At 45.4% G+C, this 16272-nt stretch overlaps 1 protein-coding gene across 2 annotated transcripts in view; it reads right to left on the bottom strand.

Annotated features, from left to right (window-relative positions):
* Nucleotides 1-33: 33 nt before the first annotated feature.
* Nucleotides 34-16272, bottom strand: part of pear1 (platelet endothelial aggregation receptor 1) — a 36508-nt gene continuing 20269 nt past the window's right edge. The window contains exons 3-23 of one of the 2 annotated variants that reach the window (XM_068324423.1): nt 15599-15700; nt 15401-15501; nt 13813-13905; nt 9842-10088; nt 8740-8842; nt 8167-8303; nt 7602-7814; nt 7239-7413; nt 7040-7160; nt 6760-6923; nt 6116-6218; nt 5465-5617; nt 5259-5390; nt 5038-5169; nt 4833-4955; nt 4521-4739; nt 3754-3863; nt 3399-3525; nt 2837-2899; nt 2383-2577; nt 34-1804 (exon numbers count right to left, since the gene is read on the bottom strand). In XM_068324423.1, the coding sequence (XP_068180524.1) occupies nt 1431-1804; nt 2383-2577; nt 2837-2899; nt 3399-3525; nt 3754-3863; nt 4521-4739; nt 4833-4955; nt 5038-5169; nt 5259-5390; nt 5465-5617; nt 6116-6218; nt 6760-6923; nt 7040-7160; nt 7239-7413; nt 7602-7814; nt 8167-8303; nt 8740-8842; nt 9842-10088; nt 13813-13905; nt 15401-15501; nt 15599-15700 (3187 nt within the window). In that variant the 3' untranslated portion in view covers nt 34-1430. The remainder of the gene's footprint in view (nt 1805-2382; nt 2578-2836; nt 2900-3398; nt 3526-3753; nt 3864-4520; nt 4740-4832; nt 4956-5037; nt 5170-5258; nt 5391-5464; nt 5618-6115; nt 6219-6759; nt 6924-7039; nt 7161-7238; nt 7414-7601; nt 7815-8166; nt 8304-8739; nt 8843-9841; nt 10089-13812; nt 13906-15400; nt 15502-15598; nt 15701-16272) is intronic. The other variant, XM_068324424.1, reaches the window with a different exon arrangement.

Below are 16272 nucleotides of genomic sequence, written 5' to 3'. Positions count from 1 at the left end.
TCTTCTTGTGCTAGACGAATAAATCAAAATCACTGAAAAGTGCAGCCATTTTTATTTACATTATATACACACATGTTGCCATGGTTACATTCACAAATATATGGCTATACATACATAAAAGCTACCCACTGTTAAAGCTAAATGTACATTCTCTCTGGTAAACAGTTTCTCTCATCCGGTTGACAGAAATTATTCACGGACATCACAAAAACTTCAAACACAGCTGACAAACGTGAAGATAGGCCTCTGGATTTTTTTGTCAAGTCCTTCAAATCCTTCACAATTAAGTTTGTTTGGGTTAAATTTGTAAGAATTAGAAAGCCAACAAAAACATTTTATCACGTTCACCAGGACTAAACTAATAATTGTTGGGAGTCTTCTGTAAAAGGTTTCATATTGGGGCGCTCCCAGCTCTCTTGATATACTTGTTGGCCTGAGTTGCATTGTGGGTAATGTAGGCACCAAGTTCAAACAGTGCAAATATCTGGACCCCTTCTACATCAATTTAATTGTTGTGCATACATCCTTTGTGAGTCGAACATTAAAGGACAAACAAATCAAACAGAATTCTTAAGTGAGAAACTTTTGAGTCCTTTCAATTCCAACAAAAACGTTCCTATAGGTCCCAGAACAAACATTCATCTCGCTGCTTTGGTTTGACTTTTAATTCCCCTTCAGCTGATGGTTTACGTCTTAACAGCATCGAGTATTTGTGCTGATACTGAACTATTTTTGGTCACACAAACCCCTCATAAACATGATCATCTTAAAATAGCACTGTTCTACATGACTGGGAAGCTAAAAATATGTTTATTTATATATTTACAACGATTTCATCTGACAGCAGCGATTATAACAGCCACATTTGTTTGAACTAACAGGAGCGTGTGGATTCTTTTGTTCTAAAGGGCACATTTTAGGGAGATGGTGATACGAATCAGATGAAACATGCTGCTCATTGTGGCCTTCAGGTAAACAAATCTTTGGTATATTGGTTCCAGAGATCTGGAATCATTTATGAATAAAAGGTTTTAGACAGTACATTTTATTGTGCTAGTCATCCCTATGATCTTTATCTACATCCTTTTTTTGTTTGTTTTTGAGGTTGACAAAGTTTTTTTCAAATCGAAAAAGGTTAAAAATGGATTTTTAAAAGTTTCTTTAAAAGCCAAATGACAACTTCATTTCCTACACATGATTTAAAAACAGAGGGGCATTTAAATTCTGATTAAAAGGAATCAGTAGCAAGCAAAGTATGTTTGTGTGTGTGTGTCGACGAGTTCAAACAAATAAAAGTTGCTTATTTGCACTGAAGGCTTGTGGAGTGTTTTCCCAGCCGGAGGTGGGTGCAGCTGATTCCCTCTGGTGTGGTCACAGTCCGGCCTCGCTCACCGCGGCCTGCTGGCTCCCCGGTCTGGATGACAGGTCTGTCACGGTGAAGCGCGTTCCACCCCGGCCCACCAGGGGGCGGTGTTGAGTCGTAAACGATGGTTCCTATCTGGGACATGAGCCTCACTTCTCTGCAGGTGGTCTGAGGCTCTGATTGTCATGGAAGAGGTCAAAGTTCGCTCTTCCTTTAGGAACATGGACCTGATGTCATCCTCAAACGTGAGGAGGGGGGAACCTTTAGCTGTTCCTGCGAGTGTCACTGAGGTGTCCTCCTGGGGGACGGGGGGCGGCGGACAGGCGGGAGGTCGTAGTGTCCCGGGATGTGGCTGTTCACGGGGAGGTCGTAGTGGCTCTGGGGGTCGTCGTGTGGAGCGTGACCCAGGGAGCTCTGACGCTCTGGTGGAACACACACAAACTAGGAATGAGAGGAACGTTCTTAGTACCAGACACCAGCAAGCTGCCTCCACATGTTCTCTGTGCATTTCTACCAGTCGTGTGAAGAATAATAAGAAACTGGCGATGCAGAGCAACAACTTTCCCTCACCTCAGGTTATTCCAGACAGCCAGGGATCCAAACATTCTGCTCCATAAGAGGAAAACACTGATCTTTCCATGAATCTAAGACTTTCCTACCCTAGAAAGTCTCTAAATTCGATTATCATATATTAGCTTGATGTCATGTTGATTTATATGACCGGTTATACAGCATTATAACGACTGATAGAGGAACATTCGGTCTTCCTGCTCCTCTATTCAGTGACTTCACCTCCATGTCAACGGTTCTTCTACATGAGACTCCATCTTTGTTTGTTTTTTTTATTTATTTTTGATGCCAACATTTTTTGGTTTGTTCACAGATTAAAGAAGCATTTTTGCTTGTTTTACGGAATCGACCGATGTTTCAGAGCTGAAACGATCCATCGGCTGAAGAATCCAACCCTCAGCAATTATAATTCTAATCAAAACGCAAATAAGCGATGTCGGTATTCTCACCTCTGCGTAAGGTGGCCGCGTTGAACAGCGGCGGGGTGATCTCGGTGTACGCCCGCTCTCTGGGCACGGCCGCCTTCATCTCCATGTAGCTGCTCTCCGGGGGGCAGAAGGGCAGGCCGGGCAGATCTTTGATGGTGGCGTAAGGATTCTCGCTGTTCAGAGAGCCGCTGCTCGCCGTCACGGCATCCTTCAGCTCTGTCGCCGCACAGGAAGACACGTTAAAGACATGTTAACGTGGTTTTCCTACTAGCACAGCTAAAATAACCATCAATGTCATTTGCTTCAGAAGTGTGTGACAAAATATATTTTAAAAAAGTTTTATTTGTGTATTCATTCAGCTGACGTTGCTGCTAGCGTTTAGCTCCACGTGGCGCCATTTTACCATCTTGTTTTTGGGTTTCCCTACGTTTTTGTTAGCTCTTGAAAAAAAGGTGAAAACAGGGTGCTAAACTACCTTTGTTGTAATATTTTCCGAGGCTGGCGCTGTAGCTGTAGCTCCGGTCGATTCCAAAGGCTCCTGTAAACAATAAAAAGACAAATCTGGCATCTGGATGGAAAACTAATCAGAAGCAGATAAGTTGCTCTGGATACCTGCAAAATCAGCACCAGACGAGTAAAAAATGTCAAGGCAATTTTCCTTTTCACTTTTTACGAAGTGAAATTTATTGTTATTTATTTCTGGCTGTCTCTGGCCTGAATTTCTCAACATTTGGACCTCATGTGGTTCTTTCACATCTGGAGATCCGAACGCCTTAATCAGCGAAGGCTGATCTTTATATTAAAGCTGATAATCTCATGCTGCTCATATAAAACATCTTCTTGTTAAACAAATGAAGTATGTCCTCTCCAGAAATAGTTATCAGATGACAGGACATTGTCAAGAGTCATCGTCACTTAACATTTTAATGAGAAATGAGTTACCAGAGTGTTCTATTTGCAATAAATTGACATTATTTTCATCCAACTGTGTTCAGGATGTCTGAGCTAACTGGATCTGAACCGTCACCCAGACGGACCTGAGTCTTTGCGGGGCTCGTGGTGTTTCCAGTCTGCAGGTAGAGTTGCATTGCTTTCGACCCCGAACAGGCCCCGCCTCTCCCTCTCCATGTTTTTCACGCTGCAGAACAGCTGGTTATTGGTGTTCTATATGACAATAATAAATAAATAGTAAAAGTCAGACATCACCAATGCAAAGTTCAAATTTTATGTGTTTTATGTGAAGCGACAGCTTTTAAATGCGGCTCCGAGGAGCCGGATCAGCAGGGCCCTGGGAAACACGGCCAGCTGTTGTTGACTCCATACGTTTGAATCGTCGCTTTGAGGGGCTGAAAACTGCTTGAGAGTGTGAGATCACGGAGTTGTGACATTCACCTTGATGGTGCGGTCATGGTTGTTGGGGAGGTGGGGAAGCGGAGGCCTGTTCTGGCTCAGTGTGTGGTAGCTGGGGTTGGAGTAGTAGTGATGGTAACTGTGAGGAACATCTGTGGGCCAAAACAAACACATGGAGTCACGTCTGCTGTAGTCGGATTACCTCAAGGCCAATAAAATGCCCCTCTGTGGAACGCTAATTAGGAAAACACTACAGAAGCGGATTATTAAGCAAAGAGAGGAATTACGTCTAAACGAAATGTTTTGAACATGTGCAGCGAAAGACAGCTAAATGTTAATGCTAAATGCTAATCTTCACCTCAATCTGAATTCAAATCATTTCCTGGCAGACGTGTGTGTGTGTGTGTGTGTGTGTGTGTGTGTGTGTGTGTGTGTGTGTGTGTGTGTGTGTGTGTGTGTGTGTGTAAAATATGAATATTCAAATATGAATCAATCAGATTTGATACCGATTAAAAACATCCCATCCAAAATAATCTGAACATGAATAATTAGATTAGATGAGTCAATCTGTAATCTGGCAGGGCGTGTCTGAGTCGGATTGGCGTCAGCTGGCAGGCTGGACTAGACTAGGTGAATTTAGCAGCAATGCTAACGTAGGTTGTGCTTCAAAGTTTGTCTTTTTTGTTGCGGCTCCTGATTTCTGCAGAAACTTGATGGAATGCATGCAATTAGGTTCTTCATTTGTTTAGACAGAAGTTTGAAAATATCGTGATGATTAAATGCAAACTTAAAAATCCCCTCTGCTGCACCTGGAACGGCGTATTCCGAGTTGACAGTGCGGCTGGTGGAGAAGGACACGTTGGGCGTGTTGTTCTGCTTGTACTTCTGCCTGCGGCGGTAAAGCAGCAGCAGAGCCAGCAGCAGCACCACCAGAATGACGAGCACCACGATGCCGCTGATGGCCCCCCACGACTCCTTCTCCCCGGGAGGAAGAGGAACCATGACGCTCCCCGACTGCTCAGACGAGCCTGTCGAAAGAAAGAACAAAAACAACTTGAATCGACATTCCGTTGAAGAAAAGAAATGAGCTTCGATAAGAGAAAGCCATCGTCTATCTGTACCTTGCTTACACTCGTCTCCTCCGCTTTCACACATGCATTCTCCGGTGAATCGGTCACAGATGAGGCTGGGGGCGCAGGTGCAGGTCTGGGTGCAGGATGGTCCAAAGTATCCTGGCCTGCAGGCTGGAAAACAGCAGGTGGACATGATGGATGCAGCGCTCATCATCAGTCTTCACGTGTCACGTTGTTTATCGCTCACACTCACGTCTGGAGCAGTCGGGTGAGGTCCAGCCGGACAAACATTCACAATGTCCGTCCCGGTGGTCACAGGTGGAGTTGTTGGCACAGTTGATGCACACTTCAGAACACAATTTGCCATAGTAGCCATGTGGGCAAACTGCAAAACACATAATTGCATTGATATAATGGAGAGTTAGTCATGATTATGTATGATTTGCTGGTGGGTGTGTAATTACATACGCCCACCTTGATCGCAGTCGGCGCCGGTGTGTCCTGGCAGGCAATCGCATTCTCCCGTCACATGATGGCAACGGTACGACTCTCCGCACGACGGGCAGGGTAAGCTGCACCGGTCGCCGTACATCCCCGCTCTGCATTCTGGGAGACAAGAGATGAAAAAGTGATGCTGATGCTGCGCACGTCCGTTTTGATCTGCCGGTGGAGACACCCACTGTTCTGACAGGTGACTCCCCAGTAACCGGGGCGACACACGCATGATCCGGACTCCCTCAGACACGTGTCGCTGTTGGGGCAGTGCTTGAAGCAGGTCTGGTTACAGTGGCGCCCCCACAGGCCCTCTGAGCACGGCTCGACGCAACGAGAACCTGGAAAAAAAAAAGGAAGAGAGTGGATGAAGAAAACCTGGATTAAGAAATCCTGGATGAAGAAATCCTGGATCCCTCCATCTATCAGGATCAATATTTGACTGACTGACCGATCAACAAACCCAAGTATTGATTCAATAATCGGTGTTTACATCACAGCTGCATCAGCTGAATCCTTTCTGACTGGTTTTCTCTGTTGCCCAGTTTCCAAACCGCAGCGAAGAATGAGATGAATTTCCTTCCATCCACAAACAGAATCTTTCACTTATAATCACACAGTTTGAAATTCTGTTCCCGGTTTCTGTCACAAATAAAACCTGGAGGTCGAATGACACGAGACGACAGGAGAAACAACCTCTAAAAATGTTTTGTGCGGTAGAATCGAGCCGATTCGGATCTTGGGTGAGTTTTCTAACCTGTGGCTCACTTTGCCGTCTGATTTATCTGTGGTACCCCAGCCAAGCCGGGCAGCGCCATAAGGAGGACATCATCACTTACCCCACCATCCTGGCAGACAGTGGCACTCCCCGGTGGTTGCCTGGCAGCCGTCGGCATGGACACAATCACACCTCTTCAGACAGCCTGGCCCGAAAGCGCCCATCTGCACATGTGAACAAACGCCAACAGGCGAAAAGAACTGTCAGGGGAATCTCCTCGACGTGGGGCCAGACCTACCCCCCCCTCCACCGCCCTCCAAAAAAAATAAAAAATTACACTGACAATGTGTTGTTGTATGAACAGCCTGGTGGGTTGGCACGGCAACGGTAAGAAGGGCACACAATCAAAAGAGGGATTAAAGGATACAGACGGGGGACATGAGGGATGAAGAGATGGCAGTATTTCCACCGACTGGCCAATCACGGCTGACACGCTCTGGATAATTATCAGCGTTTGATTTGTCTATTAAGCTCATCAGAGATAAAGTTCATCTGTCTGCTCGGCTTAGAGGAAACATGTCCTGCATTTCCCCTAATCTTCTACTGTTAGTATTTACAACCAGGTTTCACACGATGTCAGTTTCTGTTACGTTAGGCGTCTTAAATTGTATTTTTCATTCCATGAATTCAACTTTTATTATTTTATTTCAAGATGTGTGTTGGTTTTATCGAAAAGATTTATTTATTTATTTATTTATTTTTTACCGGGCACCGTTGGTCACAGCGGGGCCCCTGCCAGCCGGCTGTGCAGGTGCAGGATCCATCTGCAGGATTACATTTTGCCCCGTTGGTGCACTGGCAGGTGCCGTTACATCCCGGCCCCCATGTTCCCTCAGAGCAGGGGATGGAGCAGTCTGGCCCCCGCCAGCCTGCACACACACACACACACACACACACAAACACACCGAGGCTCATCAGTCAGGTTTATTTGTGACATAAAGGGCAGAAAGTTCTCTCATGCATTCAGGAGGCACATTTTTTTTACCCTCTTTGCAGAAGCAGGTCCCGTCGATGGGGGAGCAGTCGACGAATTTATCGCAGGAGCATTCCAGGGAGCAGTTCTTACCGTAGGTTCCGCTTTTACACGGACTCTCACAGTGAACCCCCTGCGGTTAAGAAATAAGATACGATCCATTCCCACATCAAATGAAACTCTGATCCCACTATTGATCGTGTTCACTGACCGTGAACCCTGGGGCACACTGGCACTGCCCCGTGACGCTGTCACACACCCCTCCGTTCACACACAGACACGGCTCCAGGCAGCCGTGGCCGTAGAAACCGTGAGAGCAGGTCTCGTTGCAGAACAGCCCCGCCCACCCGGGGTGGCACGTGCATTCGCCTTTCATCGGGTGACAGCTGGACGGAGAGATCAATATGATGACGTCACAACACACACACACACACACACACACATGGAGAAAGAATTATTTGCATGCAATGGTGTAAAATTTGCATTATTATTTTTGTTTGTTTGTGTGAAAACAAGCCTCACAAAAGGTAAAGTTCATAAGTCACAGTAAACTACACTTTTCTCCTCGACTCACCTGAGAGTGTGTTTGTCCTGACACAGACAGGTGCGTTCGCAGTGCATGCCGTATTTTCCGGGCGCACACATCCTGTCCCTGCAGTGCGGCCCGCTGAAACCCGGCTCGCACAGGCAGCCGCCGTCGATGTTGTAGCATCGCGCGCCGTTGGCGCAGTCGCACACGCCTTTACAGTCCTGACCGTACGAACCGGCAGCACACTCCTCGTTACACCTGAGGGCAACAACACACACACACACACACGGGAGCTTGACAAATGAGATGCAACGCACAAGTGTGTCGTACAAGAAACACAAACCCAAATCTAAACTTCTGTTTTGTATTGCGGTTAGCCGCTGATGATGTCAGCCCAGGCTGCTTTAGGCTACTTCTGGCGTCTGTTGAATACTTCAATGAATTCTGTTTGACAGAAAATCTGCAACGGTTGACTGTTTAGTGTCTTGAAATCTGGCGTGACATCATTAAACTGCAAACAAACACGCTGCTGTTAACCAAACCCGCCCCAAAGCGGCTCCAAAACGTGTTCTTTGGCTCTACTGAACACACACATATAACACGTACACACCTGGTGCCGGTGAAGCCTTTAGCGCACTCACACTGGCCGGTTTCTGGGTCACATTTGCCCCTGTTATGGCAGACACACTCGTCTGCACAGTTGGGTCCAAACCGGCCTTCTGGACATCGTTCAGTGCAAACAGCACCCTGGAAAAACAACAAGGGAAGAATAAGAAGCCAGAAGTAAAGGGAAAGATGCAACAATCCAATAAGTAGAATGTCAAAGCAGCTAAGCATCCTTAATGTTAAATTGATGTAATAAATCTGAAAATAATCCTTCTGCAGTTATAGGACCAGATCACTGCTTGGTCTCACGTCTTCCAAAAACAAAAGACAGCTGATGATGAATTTTTTTTCCCCGTTCATGGAAAACCATCTGCATCTCTCTGGAGATGGCAGGTTGCCTTCAAAAATGTCTTTACAGATAAGTCGGCGTTACGAAAAACCAGACCGGGGCCATCCAAAAGGTCGGAGCCAGCTTGGAGCGGGAAAACACGAGCTGAATCAAATCTGTCAGCGTCCGTGGATAACGTGAAGCTCAGCGCCGGGGAAAAAACGAAAAAGATTGAGTTTGAAAACGTACCGTCCATCCAGGGGGACAAGCGCAGATTCCTTTGCCCCTGCATATGCCACCGTTCTGGCAGGGGCATCGCGCCTGGCACTTCCTGGGACACACCTTCTCACAGCTGGGAGGGGAGAGGGGGGAGGGGGGTAAATATGGTAAATATGGACTAAATAAAATAGATTGAGCACCTTTTATTTTTTTACCTGTCTGACTTCCTGTCCCAGCCCTGCTGTTTCCTCTCTGACATGATTGGCTAACTCACACTGATTGAGTTCACCTGTCTTCTTAGCCCCGCCCCCAGGTGTGTATCATGCATGTGCTTCCTCCTTTGTTTGAGTTCATCAAGACTTAAGAGTTCTTTACACCTTTGACCATTTTATATATGGACACAAGGAGACATTTAACGCTGCATGCAGCCCTTTTATATCCTTCCTAACGACTGTGAAGAAAAAGTAAGAAATGGGACGGAGCAGAATAAACAGAATTAAGACTCATGTTTCTACCATGCATCAGAAACTACTTGTTGTTGGAATAATTTGTTGTTATTGTAATCCTGCAGATCGATAAATCATAAAACCAGCCTCAGCTCATTTTAGCTTGGAGTAACTTGTTGTGCTTCCAGTTATATTTAGTGAGTAAGAATCTTCACTGCTGATTCCTCCTTAGGGACGTCTCAGAACAGGGTGTGACAGATGAGTCATGGATTTAACTCCATCAAAGCTTGTTGTTTTTTTTGTTTTTTTTTAAGTTGTGGGAACAAATATCTTGAAACTGACAGAGCTTTTAAAGATTTAAGATGGTGAAGCGATGTGTCATGACGAGCGGCGTCAGTGTCTCCTAAACGAATCTGGTTTGGATCTACTGTAACTGAGATAGTCGTCACAAAAAAGCCCAACTTTAAAGCATATTTTACCAATTTTGCTCTACGTAGGACCAAATTTTTAAAATGAACATTGCATTAATGAAAAATTCAACCTTAACAGACACTTATTTTTAAACTTTCTCGCTCCAAACTGCATCACGATTTCAAAATTTCTAAAATGTCAAATTCAGTTTTTCCAATAAAAACCAAGTTCTTTTCGTCTCTCTCTCTTCATTTTTTTTTTTTTTGTGCACTTACAAAGTCCCGGTGAACCCGTCTCGACACGAACACTCCCCGGTGGCTTGATCGCAGGACCCCCCGGTCCCACACTTGCACCGCTGCAGGCAGCCCTTCCCGAAGGTCCCGGCCGGACACGCGTCCTCGCAGTAGCGTCCGATGAAGCCCGGAGGACACTGACATCCGCCCTTGAAGGGATCGCACAGAGCTGCGTTCTCACACTTGCACTCCTGGCTGCAGCCCGGACCCCAGTGTGTGTCGTCACAGGCTGAAAGGTAAGAGAACAAACTTTAATTTATGATTAAACCGGTCAGAGCAGAATGGAATTAAACCTTCTATCGCTACTGTGAACAATTTTATCCAAAATGTGTTCCTCTAAAGATCTACCACTGCCATCGGCAGGAACGTACACCACTTAATTGCCCACATTTTCCAAAAATTCGGCCCAGTGGGTTTCCAGTAATTCGCCGCTACTCTAAACACAGAGTCAAATGCACTCTGCAGCGCTGCAAATGAAATAAAAAACCCCGGGGCGTGATAACTTGCATACTGTGTAAGCAATAATCATTTTGTGTTAGTTTTTGTTTTTCCTCGAGCAATTTTCCTTCCATACAACAACAATGGGGGAGTGCACTTACAGTAATGCATGATGTCATGAAAAACAAACAAATCTGATTAAATCCGATGCTTTGGTTCACCAGAATAACACAAACGCAGAGGCAGAGTGTTTAGGATGACACCAAGCAGCGACTCTTCCTTACGTTATCGTCAACCTCCTCCAAAATCCTCCGAATTAGCAGCGGAGGCTCGTGTTACCAACAAATAATTTGGAGTTGCCGGGCAGATTTACACGGAGCTCATAGGATGGAGCAGTTTTCTTTTTTTAAATTTTTTTTCCAGAAGCCTGCAGTTCCTCTTCCTGGGGGTGGGTGGGGGTTAGATTCACATAGGGTTGGCTTTCAGTTGACCCCTGAGGGGTCAAGGGGGCGCGCTCTTGTCTTTGTCATCAATAACTTTGACTGTCTTTATCTTTCGGAACATCCAATAGCGATGATGTCATGCTTCAACGCGATTCGGGACGATTTCACGCCGACCCGTGTGAATCTGCACCGGATGAACCGTGTACCGAGGCCAGAGGTACACGTCATGGTGTTCCCAGCCCTCCCCACACACACACACACACACACACACACACACACACACACACACACACAAACATCCACCTCACCCTCGCCTCTACAGACCATCCACAGCTTTGAAAAATATATGGAGCTCTTTGACGATAATTACAGAGGGGAGAACAGAGCCAAATTTGGCCTGCGTCGGAGCTGCACTGTTTATTGCACTAACTTGGAGTCGGGACCCCTGCCTCTTCTGTTTGAGCGTCTCACATCTTCGCTCGTCCCGTGTGGGCATTAGCGAGGGGTCCCGCCGGCGTGTGTCACGTTGAGTGATGAGAAACTGGGCTGGAGCAGCCGTCGTGTTTACACAGACATTTTCCAGGTCGGCAGGAGAGATTTACTCCAAGGTGGATCCAGACGGTCGGTGATGGAGCAGGGGAGAGGTTAAACGGGTTGGACGCGCTTGGTGGTGTACGCTGGCCTTCTGACAAACATCTCAACTTCCTGTTTGTTTGTTTGCATGCACACACATCATCGAGAGTGTGGCTTTTGGCCAGCTTCAGCGAACGCAATAAGCTAAGTATATGATAGAGAGGCGAACGATAAAAACCGACAAACTCGTGGAGAGATTCGTGGACGACCTCCTGAGGGAGGTTTCTAAAAAGGTCTCCGAGAGCCAAATTCACCTGTTTGTAGTGAGATGAATTCATCTGCCTCCTGGTACCGTTTGAAAACAGGAGCTGAAAGTTTCCTTTTTCTCGTCATAGATCATATTTCCCAGGTTGGCTCCTCCATCTCACTTCAATAAGCTGTCATTGAATTGGCAAACAGAACCACTGCTGACTACAAAACCCAATCCCTGTGAGAGTCAAGGTTGTTTTTTATAAGATGTCATTCCTCAGCGTAGAGCAGCTTGTTACCCGAGTGGAGTTTGATGCAGAAGCTAAGCGGACTGAATATAGAGGAAGTCTTGAAAAGGAGTAATTAAAAGCTCTACAAATAAAATAAAATAAAATAAAAGGCAAGATCTTATTTTGCCTTTATCGACCTCAAACTCAGACCATTCAGCTTTGGATTGTTTGAATTTAAATCTATGTAAATAAATAAAAATGTCTTAATTGCATATCTAAGAAAAAAGTCACATTTTCAAAATAAAATGCTTAGAATTCCCCAAATTTTCAACGCTTTATAAAAAAAGTGAAAACTTTTTGAGTTATGCTCTCATCTGAGAAAAACGTCATCCCGAATGAGATGGTGGATTATAACCATGGAAATGGGGACAAAACAAACAAACAAAGTCGATGAATGGCAAAAATCACCATTTCCAACACTTAAAAAGTACTTAAGAGCTTTTGTGTGATGAAACGTGACGGACAGAAGTTGGGACGGCCGGTTTACGACGGGGGATAGAGGAGGTCTCGGGTATCTAAGCTGATGAGATGCGTCACCAGTCGTGCAAAGTGAAACCAGATCACAGGATTAATGACTTTTCAAGTTCCTTAAACTAACATCTATGAAGTGGGGATGGATGATTGATTGTAATTCACTGCGTCTCCACGCAGGGTATCACTACCGTTACATCTGCAGCCGTACAAACCAGCGTGAGTAATGCTGCATGCAAGACCCTCTGTCTGGCACGCACTTCAGAGCTGGCATCCCTCGACTGTCCTCGCTGAGGAATGTACACTGATACGGTGGGAAAATTCTTCCTTTCCCCCTGAGAGTTGTCCAAGTGGTGATTTGGGTTTTTGCTTTGCATCCAAAGTCCACATAATCTCCCAAACATCCAGTTGACCTTCGCTGCTGCCTCTTGATTACAAGTCCCGCTATTAAATCTGCTCTGAAGTTGAATTTACATAAAGCGTAAAGTTGTCAGATATTAAATTTTTCTTTCTCAAAATGAGCCACATTCCTGCCTGTCTTTCATTTTCCTGTTTTTTCCCTTCTTTTCCATTCCCCCGCTGCAGGGTTTTGAGTCTGCTTGTCGCTTCTTCTTTTTTTTTTTTTTCTTCTTTGCACATTCATGGTCAAACGGGCCTGAAGGGATTCAGGATGAAATCGTCTCCTCTTTCTCCATAGTTGGGTAGCTTTGCACACAGGCATCCAGGAAATATGAGGCTCATTCTGCCAAAAAAGACTCCATTGTAGCACAACTCCAGTGCGGGAGAGAAAGAGGAGGAGGAAGAAGAGGACTGGAAGGAGAAAAAAGAGGGGGGGTGAGGAGAGAACTTGGCCATGCAGGAGAAAGAGAGTGGGGTAACTTTTTCCATTTCCCCTTCCCATCATCCCTCTGTCAAGATATCAACCTCTGCCCGTGAGTTTCTCTCTCTCCCTGCAGAAGTGAAGGGAAAACTGGAGCAGCCTTCCGTGTACTATTGACCCAGCTGAGAGGGGCTGGGGTAGTGGAAAACTCCACCAAATGTGCTTCTGGTTTCACGTTCCACGTCTTTTGCACGATCAAATTTGAGATTTGAGAGGAGACAAAAGCGGGTTGGAGTCGCAGGTGCTTTGAATAACTCTTACGTAAACTGATTCTGCTGACTTCAGGTTTGTAAAGAAGTCAAAATCACTTTTCCTTTGGCTATTTTTACACTTTTTGTTCTCGTTTTACTAGTTTTGCCTTTCGAAGTTACTGTCATAATAGGTTAACTGATGGAAATAATAAGTAGGCGAGTGAGAGCTGGGTCTGCAGCATCTCCTCCTGATCCAGGAACCTGGTTTCTGGGCTGGGATGACTCATTGCCCACTGGAGGGGGGGGGGGGGCTCCTGTGACATTCAGTCGCTTTTGCAGCCGTTTGAAAGGTTTAAATGAGTTTTCATGCACCTGGAGAAACGAGACACAAACGAGGAGAGAAACGTCTGATTCATACCGCTGGAACAGTCTTCGCCTCGCCAGCCTCCCTCGCACTGGCAGCGGTCCGGAGCGACACATCGACCGTGGACACACTCCTTTGTGCAGCGAGCTGTTGATGGGAAACACACTTTATAACAGACCCGGCTTTGTGAAGGACAGGCAGCTGAATTATTATTCTGTGTGCAAAAGCGGTCAGGTGTTTGGTCATGAAGTGGTAGCACAGAAAGACAAGAATAAATACAATTATACTCATTTGACTTTTTTTTTTTTCACGGTCCAATCAGAATGCACTACATCACCATAAATCCCTTCCTTTTTTTGTCTAATCAAAGTTTAACTTCCTTCTTCTGCCTTCCTATAATCACACAAACTCACACCGGATTATAAATCAGAGAAATTTCCCAACTGAGTATTTAATAAACAATTAAAAAAAAAAAAAAATCAATGACAGTAATTTAGAAAAGATGAATGCTGCGAAGTGTCATGTCATCAAAAACAGAATAATTCCCAGCCCCCAGGAAAAGATGAGACATTTCTCTCCGTTGATTGATGCTTTACGGTCGTTTTAAATTGAATAAAAAGTGTATTGTAACCCTCTAAACGCATTCCAGCCATCATAAAACTTCCCATCAGCCGCCAGCAAACAGCTGGGATCAGCCGTTCAGCTGCTAGGGCCAATGTCACACAGCCTCCTGGAAGCTTTGTCTGCTCTCCAGCGCCATAAGTGTTCTGATCTCTGATGATCTCAGCCTTTGTTACACAACAGAAATGTTTCCTAACCGCTTCGCCTCTCAGGGCCACGTGCTGCATTTTTTCTTCTTTTCATTTAAACCCAGTAAACAATGATTTCACAGCGTTTCCTCCAGCTGAAGGTGCGCTGGAGGATGGAGATCTAGAGAACCGCCGAAAAGGCAAGAGTCATCAAATGAAGGAGTGTATAATTACATGTAATTACAGGCGTTTTAAAAGAAATAACATTGTGCAGATAGAAGCCTTGGATGACAGGTTGAAGGGTAGATCCCACAATTATAAAACGCAAAACAAGTGATGGCTTTTGTGTGACGGGCTGTGAAATTAAAATGCAAATTATCTCAAACATTTTACACCAAAATGCAGGTTTTTTCCAACACAAAGCGGTGAAAGCTTGTTATTACCAGCGTGAGATCATCCAGCGATGCACCGGGATGTTTGGAGAGCGGCTCCGACCCCTGGGAGGCTGAGGTTTGGCTTTATTTATACATGTCACCACTGGCTGTCAGCAGTGTGGTAGCAAACTGTTGACGGCTGCACCAGATCGGTGTTTTCAGACGACGACAATGAATGTCTTTATCTTAACTACTGCACGCTTTTATTTTGAAATTACACAATATATACTGATTGAATTTCTAGGGTTAAAAACCTGAATTTAAGGTCAGGATTAATATAAATTGAATGATTACATCACAAAATCTCAGCCTGTTAAAGCAGCATCTATTTATTCCTCTCCAGTGCAGCAGATTTTAATTTATTTTTCTATCTGTTTGACAAATATTTAAAGAATTATTTCAAGTAATCGGATTAAAACGGCGCCGCCAAATTAATGCAAGAGTGGATGCTTCACTTACGGACGCATTTGTCTCTGCTCTCGTAGTAGCCTGGGCAGCACTGGTACCGCTTGCGGTAGTCGATCTTCACCGCCTGCCTGTAGGCCGTCTTGTAGGTGATCCTGAAAGAACAACACAGGAAGCTGTGACCTGCCCCCCCTCCGCCGACAGGAACAGGAAGTCAGGCCAACAGGAAACCAGTCATTAGGCCGACGCTACCTGTGGCGCGTGCATCTGTAGGAGGTCCGCGGGTCCGAGCAGGGCTCCTCGGTCACATGGTCGTAAGGATGCGAGTAGGACTCCTTCACGGAGGTGGTGAAGCTGAGAAGCAGGACACACACGTCGTAAATCAATCCCAGCTTCAGAAATAGAAACGGTAGAAAAGGGACGGCCGCTCCCAAGCTTTGCGGTGCAGAACTTTTGTCTCCTCCCGCTGCAATCAGAATAAATTTTACAAACATCCTCCAAGTACTGCTAACACTGTTGGCTCAAACCATACTGCTATGTCTTACAGCCAATGTGTTGCTATGGTTACGCCCTCCTTCAGGGCTGTTGCACCAGTCTCTGCCGGTTGACCTGAAATACATAGCTGCTAGCGTGCCAGGATGGGAAGACTGCCACAGACGTCAGATTTAAAAATCCCCAGTATGTTACCACAGATTTATCTGGTGGAGACGGGATTAATCATCCTGAATCCGTTTAGGACGGGCTTGGATGGGACACATGTGCATTTATACTAAGTCTGGATCTCCAGTTTGACGCTTTTCTTTGTTACATATGATAGTTAACTGAATGTATTTGGCTTCTGAACATGAAACTCTTACTTTTTAATATCTAAACTTCAGCTATGGGTAATTATTACAGTCATTTTAAGTGCAGGTTATAAATAAAGC

This window comes from Antennarius striatus, chromosome 9 (assembly GCF_040054535.1).
Source record: "Antennarius striatus isolate MH-2024 chromosome 9, ASM4005453v1, whole genome shotgun sequence".
In the NCBI taxonomy this organism is placed as follows: Eukaryota; Metazoa; Chordata; class Actinopteri; order Lophiiformes; family Antennariidae; genus Antennarius; species Antennarius striatus.
This window is presented reverse-complemented; position numbering and strand designations above follow the sequence as displayed.